This window comes from Electrona antarctica, assembly GCF_951216825.1.
Source record: "Electrona antarctica genome assembly, chromosome: 4".
NCBI lineage: Eukaryota > Metazoa > Chordata > Actinopteri > Myctophiformes > Myctophidae > Electrona > Electrona antarctica.
In genome coordinates this window covers 14560807-14576836 of record NC_136809.1, presented here as the reverse complement: position 1 = coordinate 14576836, position 16030 = coordinate 14560807, and the positions used below count along the sequence as shown (strand labels likewise).

Genomic DNA, 16030 nt, shown 5'->3' with positions numbered 1-16030 from the left:
AGGTGAGTGTTCTTTTTTTCTTTTTGCATTTCTGAATCTTCTGATCCATCATTATTTTTCATTCAGCATTGACTCTTTGCAGTGCGGTATTGTTATTATTTAACCTTTATCCAAGCAAGACATTAAGAACAAATTCTTACTTACAATGGTGGCCTGACAGAAGTCTCTTGAGGGAAGGTGAAAAACAAAGAAAGTTGAAATGTTAAAAGCAAGCACCACACATTCAACACACACACTACTTAAAATACGATCAAAGAAGTATTACATACCGTGAATGACATGCAGTTTAGTACACAAGCATAATGCAGGTATTATGGTATACTATAGCAGACAACAGCATTGTTCAATATATACAAAAAACAAAACAAAAGTAGCATATTACACAAGCAGTAAGACAAACATGCAAAACAACAGCAGGTGATTCCAGGCTCTGGAATCAGCTGCATGTATCAATGACAATTTGTATCACTTTCTTACTGTTTTATAGCATTTTGTGTGTTCTTTGTTTCTACTGTTCATTTGAACTTTTATTTCATTGTTTATTTAAAGTACTTTGCAACTCTGTATAATGCTATAGGCTGACAAATATGCCTATATATAGGCTATTCTTATTATTACACCCGTAATAATATTAAAGCCTACATGCAGACTGCATGCAGTGGTGGAAAGTAACAAGCTCAAGCTTGTAGATCTGCTATTTCAAAACAATTTGTATACATTTTATACATTTGCACTGCATAATGAGTACGCTACTTTTACTTTTGGTACCTACTGTAGCTACTTAAAGTATATTTTGATGCCAATACTTTTATACTTTTACAGTGGAAAGCCTGGCAACGCGATGTTACTTTTACAGTATTTGGAATACTAGACATTTACTTTATTTCTACATTATAGAATACTGAAATTACTTTTAGCAAGTAAAATGTCAGTACTTCTTCTACTACTACTTGCAGGACCTTAGCATAGTTATATGGACCTTAGCCAGGCACCAACAATAATAATCACTTCCACTTAGTGCAGTTGTTTCCTGTGTGTGTGTGTGGTGGAGCGTGCGTGCATGTGTGTAGACAGAGAAAGGAAACAAATACAATGGTCGCTTACTAACCAACAGTCACCAATAATTAACCATTTACTGCAAGAAAGAATGAGACCAAGGCACTCTATTAGAAAAGTAATTTTTTTTGTATGTATTTATTATATTAAAAATGTATTATTTTGACACTTGCTTTGGCAATGTAAAAGTATGTTTTCTCATGCCAATAAAGCTAATTTAAATTGAATTGTTATTATTATTAGATTAGTTTATATCTTTTGTTGTCGTCACTCAACAATTCAATTAATAATTTGCCTAATTGAATGTTTCATGAAAAGACAAAAAAGGTGAAAAAAAAAAGAAAATGTTAATGTTAATAACAATAGTACTCTATTATTATTACGCTGGGTGATGCGACATTTCACGGTTCAGTCTGATACAGCGTGTGGACGGTGTGGTGTGTTGTTATTACATTGTTCTTTGTGTTGTGTCTGCTTTGGCGTTGTGGAAAACAGCCTCTGGGGTCGCGCCTTGATTCCAACCAGCTGTTTCCCGCCTCGAGACAGATCAGCTGCAAACACACACGGAGAGTAGGCGGAGGCACGGAGCCACACACACAGCAGAGGGAAGACCCCAGCCATCAGCTGTGTGTGGAGCAACACAACCTTTTACTTACAACTCACTATCTTTTTTTGAACTGCGATTTCTCCCGAACACGCGGTACTAGTATTGAGAGTTTTTACTATGTACCACTAATAGGCGTAGAAGCGAGGTGACGACTTGGATCAGACCGTTTTTTTAGTACACCCAATAAGGGGATCGGACTCGGGAGAGGGGAAAACAAACAACACGGACTTCTTCAGAAGCTTCTTTGAAAGCATGGAATACTTCATGATGCCGACCGAGAAGATTGCCTCACTTCAGCAGTTCAAGAAATCCGAGAAGGACGTGATCGGAGGGCTCTGCAGGTGTGCTCCCCGTGTTTGTGTTTTTTGTTGTTGTGCGTGTTAAAAGTATGTGACACACACCACGCAGCAACGCATGGCCCGATGGTGGTCCCAGACAGTAGTGATCATCGTGTGTGCGTGGTGGTGGTTGGTTGGAGGTAGCATCTCCGGCTAGCTGTGTTAGCGCCTCTCTCACTAGAGAACATGGTTGTAGCAGCACGCAGCAGCTCCGCATGCCAATTGCCAGCTATTAGGTTAGCTGCCTGCACACTGCAGACTGACTCGGTGCTACGATGTTTTTCATAAAATACAAATAAACCCTCGACCCAACGGCCAAGTCGGATGCGTGTCCGTTTATCGCACTATTAAAATAAAATAAAAAAACTGCGTGCATACACGTCAAAACCATACATTGATGGGCACTTCAGCACCAACCACGTGGTTGGTTACTACCGTGCTGCTGCCCACCCGCCGCCCTGCGTCTGTAGAGCCAACCATGGTGTTTAATCACGATGTTTACGGTGAAAACGATCTCCCCCGGAGCCCCGGTCGTTTATGCGTATATTCGACTGAAAGTTGATCGTCCTTTGGATCACCGTGCACGCTGGTATGCGTGTTTGCGAGTACGTTAGCTTAGCCACGCGGGGCTAACTCGTGCATCCCGCAGCCATGCTGCTTGTTGTGTCGTGTGCCGTAATTAGCATTTAGCTTTTAGCCAGTTAAACATCACGTCCCAAAACACGGCGCGCGGGTTTTACTGGCGCATCTGGATTTCTTTTACGGGTCTTTTACGATACGAGTGGCTTCATTTAGACGTATTGCAACAACACTGCGGCCGCGAACACATAACGTGGTGGTGTTCTTTTAGAACTGGGCCAGTTTGAACACGGTATTTACCAGACTGAGCCAGTTAACGTCGTGCTCGCCTCGCTCGGAGAAAGCATTGTTCTCCATGCCAGAGCCAGAAGGGTGGCCTACTGCTGCTGCCTGTCTGTCTGGTGTCAGCTTCCACTGCTGCTGCCTGCTACTGTTGTAGCCCTGGCTGAAACATGACTTGCTCGTGAAGTTGACTACTTCACTTCTCTACCTTTTGTTACTCACTGACATTACATGATTTCACTCACTGAACGTACTGTTTAGGTAGATGAACTGACTGTACTACCGGACTGGTTTAGTTACTTTCATTGACTGGACTGGTTTAGACTGTAGTGATATTTATTTACATTATCTCACTGACTAGTGCGGGTAGTTGCCTGACTGGAGTATTATGATGATCTCACTTGACTCTAGTGTTTGTTTTTGATTGAATACTTTTATTAACAGTTTGCACTTTGCAGTATAGACGTAACTACACTTATACAATAATGCTAAAAGGTTAACATCAAATTGATTCAATTAATTATTAACAGTTTGCAAATAATACTGTTGATACAATAATGCTGAAAGGATAATAACACAATAATGCTAAAAGGATAACACACAAAGCCACGAGGGTTACTTGGTAGTTAGTTACACTGACTGGTTGACGAGACATGTGTGAAGTGACAAGACTGGTGCCCACTGCCGTAACAGTTAGCAAACAGTAGCTACAGATGCACAGGCAGTTATTATACAATAATGCTAATAGGATAATAACACAAAAAGCCATGAGGGTTGGTACGGTTGAAGAGGGATGTGAAGTGACAAGACTGGTGCACTGCCCTGCAAACTTAACTATGCCATGGTGTATGTCATGTGCAGATACATTAGGCCGGGAGTTCATGTCAGGATAAAGACTGAACGTTGTAGAATTAATATTCCACTTGGGATTTCAGGGTCAGCTTGTTGGAACTTGGTCCTCAGATTCAGATGTTGAGATGATGTGCTGAGCTCAGAAAAATAGTTTACTGATAAACGGTCCAGACTCCTGATATATTTTACACAATCTTTTGAAAAACGCAATTGATTTGTTTCAAACTTGGATGCCTATTCCATGTTTTACTGTTGTGTCAATGGCACAAAATTACCTATGACGTGAAAGGCCTGATGTGCCCTTTCCTTTACCATGACAACTAAGTCTTAGTTCTTGCTATATAGAGGGCAGAGAGTTCATGCAAACTCACAAGACCTTCAAGTGATTAGACTGAGGAATGTAGAAGGTCAGTACTAAACCATGCTAAATTTCCAGGTTAAAGGTTACCTTGTTTTAAAGGAAGTGTGCCACATTAAAGTTCTATTTTTACTATGGCTGTAGCACATGTTGCAGTGTATGCTGCTGGATGGGTAAAATATGTTCTAGTTAGTATCCCTAGCTGGTAAAGGTTCCTTACAATAACTACTTTGACAGTTCAAAGCCTGTATAGCTTATGGAAATTAACAAAACTCAACGATTCTTGTGCCAATGTCTACAGATTATAATGTATATCTGGAGTAAGCCTGCTCATGCACAATGAGCGGGCTTACTTTGTGGTTAAAAAAATCATTCTTGCCCATTCTTGTAATGGAACCCCTTAATGAAAATGCATGAGAGAAAATGTTCTATGTCCTTTTCCCACCTACATGAAAACCACCTCATGTCTCCCCTCTCCTTCAGCTTGGCCAATATCCCACTCAGTCCGGAGACAGCCCAAGATCAGGAGAGGCGTATTCGCCGTGAGATCGCCAACAGCAACGAGCGGCGACGCATGCAGAGCATCAACGCAGGTTTCCAGTCGCTCAAAACACTCCTTCCCCACACAGATGGAGAAAAACTCAGCAAGGTGACTCACATACACACAATTTCCATCTGATTTTACGTTTGATTTGTCTATCTGTGTGTAGGCATCATTCGTTACTTAAACTCTGGCATGTAAAGCATTTTTTTTGTTCTACAACGTAGAGCAAATACAAGAGGGGGGCCTAGTAGAGCACTTGGCTCTATAATTCAAATACATTTTATTAAATATATTATTAATAAGGTGGTTATAGCTCAGTGTCTGTCTTGAGACAACTATTACCAAGACCGTTACATGTAATTGTTTGTGTGCATAGGCTTTGAACTAGATTTGTGTCTTGACTTGCTTCTTAACTCTGGATTATTTCCTGCCAGGCGGCCATCTTGCAGCAGACATCAGACTACATTTTCGCCTTAGAACAGGAGAAAACACAGCTCCTGCAGCAAAACAATCAACTCAAACGGTTCATCCAGGTAATGGGAGTGTTAATGTCTTAGCTACATGTGTCCAGTTCAGATTGAGTAGTAGGGTATCTCACTACATAGTTTTACACCATGTAGTGAGTATGAGTGTAGACATGCACCCTGATACCACTCACCCTATTGTTGGTCCTGTAGGAATTCAGTGGTTCATCGCCTAAAAGGAGGCGAGCGGAGGAGAAGGATGAAGGGATCGGCTCTCCAGATGCGCTGGAGGAGGAGAAGGGGGAGGAGCTTAGGAGGGAGATGCTCGAGCTCCGACAGCAACTTGACAAGGAGCGCTCGGCACGCATGCTGCTTGAGGAACAGGTGAGCAGGATGGGTGATGGTGGGGAGATAAGAAAGATGTGATGTGAAAACCATAGATGTATTCATTGGCCGCTGCTGGTCATTGGAGTGATTAATCAACGTGGTTGCTATATTGCCTCCAAATACATGTATGCCCCATGTTAGCTGGAACTTGCTGGGTTGTCAAATGGTTTTCAAGCGGTTTGGTTTGAAAATGGTTGAAAAAAGCAACACGTTTTAGTCTCCGGTGCTTGTATACAACTCAGGCATATTTATTTCACTTATGGCAAGTTTTTCCAGTCAATGTAATATTATTGTTCCATCCATAAGCCAATTGTATTTTATGTCGATGCATGCAAACTGGATGGAACTGGGGGAAGAGAAAACAGATAAGCTCAGAATGGGAACATTATAAATACTAATGCATACATCCATACATGTTCCTCCAGGTGCGTTCTTTGGACAACCACCTGCATCCGGAACGTCTGAAGGTCATCACCAAACAGGTGCAGGAGGAACAAGCCCACCTCCAGAGTCAGACTCTACTACGACTGCAACAGATCCACGACCAGCAGGCCAACAACAGGCACACACACAGTCCACAGGTCAGTACACACACACACACACACACACACACACACACACACACACACACACACACACACACTCCATGAAGAGTGTACTGTAGACCCACACACAAAATACATGGGGCTTAGGCTAAGTAGTTCTATAACATCATTTTAACACATAAGCATTCAATACATTTTAGAGCTGGTGCAATAACGGGGTAACTACAGTATGTCCTACTGCTACACACCACTTGAATCTTAACTCTTTGAGAGTTTCAAGGATTTCTATATAGTTTTTAGACTTCTCTATGGCAGAATGGCGTTTTTGAATGATTTATTGAAAATTCTCTGTTGTGAATGTGTGACAACGAAAGACCTTCAGAGAAAGCTTGGCTTGTCTGCTTGTCTGCTTCCAGGATAAAATGTTTAGTTTTTGTGTTGGAAGCCATTTAAAAGAGCCTGCATTTACACTGGGTAGTGTTTCTAGGACAACAAAAAAAGTTATGCCCGGTTGAAGTTTTATTTTCTAAATAACTTTTTTTCTGCTGGGCGTACATAGCCATGCAATATCTCATTTTAAAGGGTGAGTTGTCTAGTTAAATTAAAATAAAATAAAAAGTTTCTCACATGTACCACTGTAGATATTTTGCCATCTATAAATAGCATGGTCAGTCATGATCAATCTGACCTATCCAGCTAAAAGTCCCCCTAGCTCTGAAATGGAACATCATATAAACTCAATTCTTTTTTGGGGTAAAATTAGACATTCTAACGCACATTTTGATATATACCATGTTTACATAGTCTTACCAGTACCTTGTCTATTCATGCATGTATCTCAAAAACCTGTTGTGAAGAAACAGTTTTGATAAAAAACACATCCAAGGACATTGTTTTGATATGACTTTGTGCCCATGATATGTATCAAAATATAGACTTGAATGTATACTGTATTATAACAAAAAATTGGGTTCTTACCATCTACCGTTACAGAGTAAATCACAGTTGAAACTCGCTTAGTCAAACCATAAACCTCAGAATAGTGAACAAAATAGCCATGACAGGTCTAACTCATTGTAAAAGCGTCTTTTATTTTTTATGACTACTAACATAATACAATTATAATAAATATTACAGAAAATAAATAGGCCTACATACAAAACAGTTGTCCCCAAACTCCCCAGTGTCCCCAAACCACTGCATTCCAGTTGTTCTTGACGGTCTGTGTGTGTGTAGGCTAAATTTAAAAAAAACAACAACTGAAATGAATGAATGCATCCGGTTCAGTGTCGGAGAACTCCATCGCAGTCTTGACTCTTCGTCTTCATCATCATCATCATCATCATCATCATCATCATCCTCCTCCTCCTCCTCATCTGATGCCAGTTCTAAATATATAAAAATAAACATTTAGCTGTAGTCAGCCCGGCCAATAGCCAGTTGGGGGGGGGGGGGGCGGGGGACGTAGGCTATCTGACATCATCGTCATCATCATCATCATCACACGGAGACACACTAAACAATGTACAATCATGATTGTATACAATATACAATGAATGCGATTATCATGCAAGCTCAGACGTCAATGAAACGTCATACAGATCTTATATAATACGCTACTGTTAGCTTCACTCCCCGTCCCCCCTCCGATCCTTGTAGCAAGGTCATGATCATAACCACGCGTTGCTTCAGTAAACGATGCATGTTTGTTCTCCGTCTTTGTAGACAGTAAATAAAAGGAGCGAACATTACTCTAAAGATCAGATCGCCTATAAGGCACGCTACAATATAAAATACTTGTACTGCCATGCGTGCATGCCTGCTACGATACATTTGTACTGCACCAACCAACCGATCGACACCAACCCCCCCTCCAGCCATTAGCCAGCACCAATGCACCAACCCCCCCATTAGCCAGCACCTTTGGTGCTGGCTAATGGCTGGGGGCCATCGTGGTGAGTCATTCTGGCGTCATGATCTGACTAGTAGTAGTAATTATCCAAGCATCTATTTGTAGCGATCATCTTATGATTTCTGATCACTATAGAAGGGCATTTTCTACAATAAGATTACCTCAAAACATTCCGGGTTGATCGTCTTCTTCAATGGTTTCCCGGTATAGCTCATCGGACGACGATGGGGAGACAATGAAAAAAGGAGGGAGGGAGCAGCGAGTCTCGCTGTAAGCACTGGACCAGGGCTACTCCGCCTGGAGAAGGCGACTGGGACGCGTATGGATCAATACTACTACCACAAAACTCGCTCAAATAAATAGTACTGCTTTCAACTTTTTCTGCTAGAAAATCGCTCGGGCGAGACGGCAAAACAATAAACTATGAAGACTCCCTCTGCCCCCACTGTTTACAGGGGGTGGGACCAGCTTCCAATGGCAACACGTACACGTGTGTCACGTGACACAGGTTTTCTGGGTAATGTAGTTGGAATATAAGCTCAGGAATTTAAACAGCGCTTCGGAGCATATTAATATGTTTAGATTAATCAAAAACTCTGAAGACGCCAATTGGCGTCATTGATCATTTACGGAATTCTGATGAAGACGCCAATTGGCGTCTTTCACCTTCTAAGGGTTAAACGAACCAAAATGTCAGATTTTCTAACATGGTAAATACATTAATTTAAATATAGCACTGCAGCCAATATCCACACTAGCCATAAATTAAGCCCCCCCCCCCCCCATAATAGCAAAATGTCCCAAGTATAATAAACATTTTGATACATAAAACAAAGACTTACAGGTGATGTTTACACAACAGAAGAATGGCAGCAGATTAAATGTGTGCGCTTCTTCCTTGGGCTCCTTGAGGAGAAATGTCTAAATTCATGCCACCTAAAAACTTTCCTACTGCTTTCATGACGCATGATAATTACAGGTCACAAACAAAAAAACACTCCTTGTCTGGCATCTCTATAAGATGTCATAACTAGTTGTCTATCTTGATCTTTTCTTGACAGCAGAAGGATGATCTTCTTGACATGGCTGAGGTACGTCTTGTGTGGAAATATGATTTGTATCTACAAACCTTTTCAGTGTGCTGTTACATAGTGTCTACAGTAGATAAATGACAACCAGACGTGCACAAACTCCCACACTGTTCCCTCTCCCATTTGAACATTTTGAATCGCCCATTTGGAAAACGGGCGATTTATTATGTTTTTTGAAAAGACAATTCAAAAAATGTTTTTGTTTGAACTTTAGCACAAGTCGAATGAATCGAATATCGTCGATTCATTCATCTATTCATACATTGATAGGTAGACAGGCAGAAAGACCCTTAATGATCCTGTGGGATAAATTCTATCGTCATGACAGTATCGCAGTATTGTTATGAAACAACAGGACAGATACCGAAAATATTTCCCCTCACAAATCAGGCCAGGTTATATCAAAAGTATACCAAGTATGTCAACAAGCCTCGCATATAAAAACATGTCCGTTTTCTGTTTCAGGTGCTGGCCCTGACCACTGTCCCCGCCCCCACAAACCATCCCACGGTCATTGTCCCCGCTCCAACGCTAAACCAGCAAGCCCATCATCACGTCACCGTGGTTACCATGAGCCCTGCCAGCACTGTGTCGACATCTCGACAAAACCTGGATACCATCGTACAGGTGCATTTCTATTTACTTCAAAGTTTCTGTGTAGGAATACATACACAAAGAGGAGGGAATAAACACTGTCTTTGGTCATTAATGATACAAATCTAAACATTCATCAGAGATTATTGTTGATTTTAGCCTTTACTTATTTTTGCATAGAATAAATTCTGAAAGGGTAAGAATGAAAGAACCATTCCATTGGTTTAAAATCAAGTTGACATTGTTGGCATATCACAATATGAGAACATTAATCTACTGGCTTCATATTTATAAAAAATAATACATCAGACTACTACACTAAGCGCTGTCGTGATAATGGTGATGGGCCTGATGGCACAGTACAAACACCAGCTTACTGCTAGCAAGCTATAATGAATCTGGGTGAAATGAAGCAGTCAATGTTGGCCAATAAAATATGTACTTACTGTAAATGTTCCTCTGAGTCTTGTGGAGTTTTCTATACACCAGTAGTACTATTAGACCAGGATAGTCTTCCGACGCAGATTATACCTATTTTGGCTGGCCCTGAATCAAATTACTTCTTGCCACTTCTTGCACAGCTCCTGTTGAGTTCGGCTGAAAGCAGGGTGAATACAATAGTACCAATAAAATTGATAATGTCTGAGAAGAACATTTTAATCCCACACACTGTCTTCACTTAAAGCATAACCTACAACTGACCTTCATCAGGTATGCTGATGAAGGTCATTTGATCAAAACGTGCTTTCTTCAATGCCCTCTATTGTATGTGAAGACAGTGCAGGATTTCGATTTCTTCTTCTAATATGAGGTCTGTTCACTCCAACGCCCCTGTCCTGTTCAACAGGTGTGCAAAAGGAAGGAAGAAATTCCCCCACAAGAACCCAAATAGCCCGGTCAAGTGTTTTGACAGCGTTACTTTTGCCTTCTGCCCCGTACAGGCCATCCAGCACATTGAGCGCACTCAGGAGAGGAGGGCTAGTGCAGAAGAGGAGCAGAGACGTGCAGTCATTGTAAGCCCCTCCCACATGGCCATGGACACAGCATGCTCAGACACAGACACTGACACGGAGGGAGAGGACTGCTCAATGAACTGATCCATCCTTTGGACACACACACACCCAGCAGAGCAGAGAGAAAAGGTGACAAAGACTTGTGTTCCATCACACCCGACTTTTAAGCTGTCAATAATGGAGCGTATACACACACACACACCGCCCAGACTTTACCAATACCTACCCACTGTAAAGAGTAATTGCTTTCAAGAGCTTGACGGTTTAAGAAACATGTCTTTGGCATTATCCAAAGTACCCAAAACCAGTGGTTAAGCTCTCGGTCAATGATGTACTGTAAAAGTTAACAAACATAGGATAAACATTTTAGAGGCTGTATTCTGATGTCCCCGACGAGTCCACAGCCATAAGATTGCTTTATTCTCTCGCATGATTGTGTGCACCTTGGAATTATGGTCCTTGTTCAGGGCAGACAAGAAACTTGAACGTCTTGGCATGTAAAAGCTATTGGCCGTCCTTAACCTTTTTATTTTTATGCGTTTGCTTAAAACAATCACAGCTCCCTCGCGTCCATACTGACAGTATTATTTGTTCTATGAATTTCTAAACATCAACATGTGCTGGAGAGTTGAATGTAACAACATAACAAGCGAGCAAGCAACTCTCTCAAAGGGACGAGGGGTTGTACTTATTTCATATTTTTTTATACGTGCTACCTTTTTTAGTATCACTGGTCAGCAAAACTGGCTAAAGCTCATAGTGTAAATGTAACTTGGGGACAAACCCAAGCATAATTTGAATTGGTGAATTATGAATGTTGGAGGGGTGGGGGGGGGGGGATTCTGTTTGGAATTGGCCCTTAATGAATAAGCTGTTGCACAGTTTACATGGGAAACAATGGATCCCTCTATTTTTAAAGTTGCGTGTTGTCTAAATTGTTGAATATAGAGGTGATAATTTTTAATTATTTCGTTCACAAGAGGTGACTGAGGCCTTCTATGTATGAATGAATGGATTTTGGTCATTCTGTATAGTCAAGCATGGCTTCATGGTCCGATTCTACTCTAATGTCATTGGCTGGAGACAAAGATGGTGTGTGTGGTCAATTATGAGCTGTATCATCGACCAGGGCTGCACAATTAATCGTACGATTTTATGCTTCACAATTATGAAATGGTGAAACATGGCAATTCAGACATCTATTTGGTCAGCTGTTGGACCATGCCCTTATCTCCTCATGCTTACACATGTAACCAGAAGATTGTACAACCCACCTCTCCATTCTGCAGGGTCAATACACTCAGGCTATATACATACCGTAATATGTAATGGCTTATGACACCCATATTCAAAATGAGCAACAAAGACATTAAGGAAAATATAAAAACAACTTTTTACACCATAAACCATCCATTTTTTAATTTCAGTATTAACAATACATGTTCTAGATTATCACTTGAGCCTTAATTGTGCAGCCCCTATAAATACACTGTGATTGGTAGGAAATGGAAGTATGTTTTAGTTTTGTAGTCATTTCAAATCTTTTGCATTTGAATGTTATACGGCATAATAGAAATACACAACTTCTATTGTCAGTACACACGGCAATACTTGAGTTTACCGGCTGGACAATATACAGTATCCATATTGTTGGTGGTTCCTGGTTTTAAGCATTTAAGCCCGCTTTTATACGGTCAAAAACTTTTGAAATTATTATTTTTTGTCAATATCGCCCACGCCCAACCCTTTAATCCACCAGGAGTCACCTGGGCAAAAATTTTAATCCCTATCCCAGTGGTTCAGATTTGGATTTTGGGTGTTAAAGATATTTGATTCATCAAACTTCATATTGACATAATGTTTGCTGAGATAATTAATATCAAAGCAATGCCAATTCTCGGGGGTGTTTTGAACTACCCCAAATCTGAACCTGATCCACTCATTTTAAGGCCCACACATTTCTTTAACTCTTGGGCCTTGGGTACTGTGTATAGAGTGCTAAGTATGTTCTTAGGGGTCAGAGCTGTAAGCCCTATGAAAAAACTTTAGCAGTTCAAGGGGGTCCCTTAACCACTTTCACCCTGGCATTTACATTTTGGTCATGTTCCAATAGGGGAAAAAACGGGTGCAGTACGTTGTTCAGACTAGTCATTGGTCCGACAAATGACAACCCACCTCATCTCCTAACCTAACCATAACCGCAAGCATGGGAGCAGACGCTAGTCTGACATGCGGATGCATGTCGGACTAATGCCCTGTCTGAATTACATGCGGTCCCCAAAAAAAACACGTTTTGAAAATGGCATATCTACAAGCTGAAAGAAATAGGGAAAACTCAGCTCCACTGGTTTCTACAAGCTCACAGTGACATCGGGTTGTGAACTTGTAGATACTTTTGCCGTTGTGGGATGAAATATAAAGATAAAGATGCGATGTGACTTGTTGTGCACTTGTAGATCAGCTTACTTTGAATACGATCAAAGCACATGTTTGGGGGAAAAAATGACATGTTTGGAGAACTGTAACCTAATATTATACCCACAATGGGGATGGCTGGTTGAACAGTGGTTAATGTCAGCGCTTAGTGGCACCTGCTTCCAGCACTTTGCAAAAAATCTTCTCAGTGCTACTAGCTATGAATGAGGTGCCTCGTCCACACGGGGCCCCACTTCTGTTATTTGTTCTTAACCACTTAAACCCTCTATACGTGGTAAAGTAATACTTAGTTGACCGGAGTCGGCCGCCCTACACCAATTCTCTTCGTCGAAATTAGCGATCCTCAAGCTCACAACACGTTCTGTTGAGTTGATTTATGGACAAAGAATTCTGAGCTTGTAGATCTGTCCCCCCCCCCCCCCCCCCCCCCCCCAGATTAGGGATGCTAGGGTTCAAGTGGTTACATTTCGGCGACTATGCACTTGAGTCGGTCATGTATATGCAATTCTTTGTCCATATATATATATATATATATATATATATATATATATATATATATGATTAATCAAAGTGGTGAAATGTAGTGGTTCTTTGTAATGTAAATTACTTGACATGCTTACAACAAAGAATGTAGTTTCTATTTTAAACTAAAGGTGCTCTTTGTGAACGTGATGCTCTTCTGCATAGTGGGCCGATTATCCTTCCTCCATCATTAGGGTTTAGAGCATCTCAAGTATGGGGAAACATTAGGTAGGATCATTACCAGTCATTGAAAAGGTTTGGAATCACCCAAAATGTAGTTGAATTGTCCAGAAAGTGTTTTTGTCCTCATAGACACACGACGGCATGATTTACAGTATATGGCTGTCTGTCAGCAGCACAGTCACGTGCTGGGGAATTTGGTGTGAAGAATAATCTTCAGCAATAATCACGTCTGTTGACAGTCACATTCCCTGGTTGCAATTAGCGTAATCATATTTACCAATGAACGAAATCCGCGAATCAGTCCAGGAAACACAGCCTGGCTTTAATATGTGGAATATTTGGGAATCGTAAAGTGATAATGCCAATGATGAAAGAAAAGGACAGGTGGCATCCAAACAGAAGTGAAAATAGTGAAAATAGCACATCTATAGCTCACAGCGCGTCGCAGTGTGAGCTCGCAGGCCGTCTGTTTTCCAATAGCTGAAGTGTAAAATAGGGCTCAAGTGGTTAATTCTAAACGTGTCCAAAACAGTTGTCCATACATTTGTAATGGAATGCCATGCTAATGCAAAGACAAAGGTTTTGTCGGACTGAAACAGGTGTCATGCACTGAACTAGAAATGGCCCTCTCTCTGCCAGCTTGCCAAGTTTGTCCCCTCCACGTTGTTACTTATGTTGTTTTGGGAACTGGACTGGAATCTCTCCTTGGAGCGAATTCTGTTTTGCTCCGTTTGATATTCAATGACTTGATGCTGTAAAACATTCCATTTTTGGACTCTTTGTATCTGTCTTTTGTCTCATCCTTTGTTCTGTTGCCAGTTGAGGCATTTCACCACGGTTGGCTATGTTCTTGAGAAATGTGTGCTTTTGTTTGATGGGTAATTTTGTCCCGTTTTATTCTTTTTTTTATATATATCTATACAAGTTTTGCCATGACTGACTCATTCTACAGGAAATTGTTTTGTGTTTTGAGAGAAAATTCTTCATTCTGTACTAGTGACATCCAAATTAAGTGAATGATATTTCCCAGTGGGGAAAGTCTGTTAATGTTTTTGTCTGTAAAAAAAAATGTTTTTTATCGAGGTCCTGGATGTTTTTACTGACTGATATTAAGCCCAGACTTGTGTTATTATAGTAGATCTATATTGGACAGATGTTTTTTTGTGTGTTAACCTTTGAGGCTGAGGCTTGATATCAGTCAGATAAACGCTTGTCTCTTAAATGTGTACATTATATTGCAGCACTGCTGTCTTTCGGTGACATTTGATTATATGAAGCACTTGCTGTTCTTTATCCCCCTAAATGAAACAGATTTTTACATTTTTAAAAGAAAGCTCTTTGTGTATGAACTGAATACTTGTTATTTTTCTGTTGCTTTTCCTCTGTCTTCATTTATCTTTCCTGTCATCCCATTTGCCATTTTTGATGACATCCTTATTTTTTATTTGTTTGTCAGTCCAGGTTGTTGAGAAGCTGTTATATTTTGTTTATAAAAACTTGGGTGAACAGGCCTTTGTAAACACGAAAGAAAAAAAACAATAAAATTTGTACGTTGTTTTTTATAACACTGTTTCTTGCTGTTGCATTGAGTTGACGTTCACTCCACTCTAATGGTACCCTTTTTCTCCACTGGGCGGCAGTGTTTAGAGAGACTTTTAAGCCTGATTTATACTTAGTTCCACACATGTCAACGCACCAAAAATAGCCGATCTGCAAGCCCACAACTCGTCGCTCCACAGATGCGTTCCGGGCTTGCATGTCATCTATTTTTGGTGCGCCTCACCGACACGAAACAAAGTATCAGCCATTAGTATTCAATTTACAAAGAGGAAGTTTTGTGTAGTTTCGGATTTGTGTTTCGGATTTATGATGATCCCCGGTGACACTTGAAAGAACTCCTTTCAATCTTCTACGCTGGGTTTAGGAGGTGGTGACAGCTCATTTAAACCATGTTTTAAAATATGTTATACATTGTGGAATTGAGATAGACTTGTATGTAAAGAGAATAACCTCACTACACTTATACTACGTTTACAGTAAAATAATAGTGTTAATTTAACCATTTGTACAGGTTATATTTTGGTTACATTGTACACTCAGAGAGCATACGTTTCATGTGCTACCCGAGGTTCAAACGGGTCTTTTTCTACTGTTCTACTGGAATCCCCACTTCGCTAAGGGAGATATTGGCTTATTATGGGCTTCAGGCAGTACTACTTCTCAACCAGGTGCCTTTACCCTACACCAGCACACCAGTGGAAATGTAG

The 16030-nt window shown here is 40.7% G+C and overlaps 1 protein-coding gene across 4 annotated transcripts; it reads left to right on the top strand.

Annotated features, from left to right (window-relative positions):
- Nucleotides 1-1551: 1551 nt before the first annotated feature.
- Nucleotides 1552-15328, top strand: LOC306922278 (transcription factor AP-4-like). Of its 4 annotated transcripts, XM_079499745.1 has the most exons (9): nt 2483-2872; nt 4060-4121; nt 4556-4721; nt 5051-5149; nt 5294-5464; nt 5893-6048; nt 8986-9015; nt 9481-9642; nt 10551-15328. In XM_079499745.1, exons 3-9 carry the CDS (start codon nt 4647-4649, stop codon nt 10704-10706), a joined length of 849 nt encoding a protein of 282 aa, XP_079355871.1. In that variant the 5' UTR covers nt 2483-2872; nt 4060-4121; nt 4556-4646; the 3' UTR covers nt 10707-15328. The 4 variants fall into 4 exon arrangements, with proteins under 4 accessions (XP_079355869.1, XP_079355868.1, XP_079355870.1 ...); XM_079499743.1 differs by lacking the exons at nt 2483-2872; nt 4060-4121 and adding an exon at nt 1552-2004 and having other exon boundaries at nt 8989-9015; XM_079499742.1 differs by lacking the exons at nt 2483-2872; nt 4060-4121 and adding an exon at nt 1552-2004.
- Nucleotides 15329-16030: the final 702 nt, after the last annotated feature.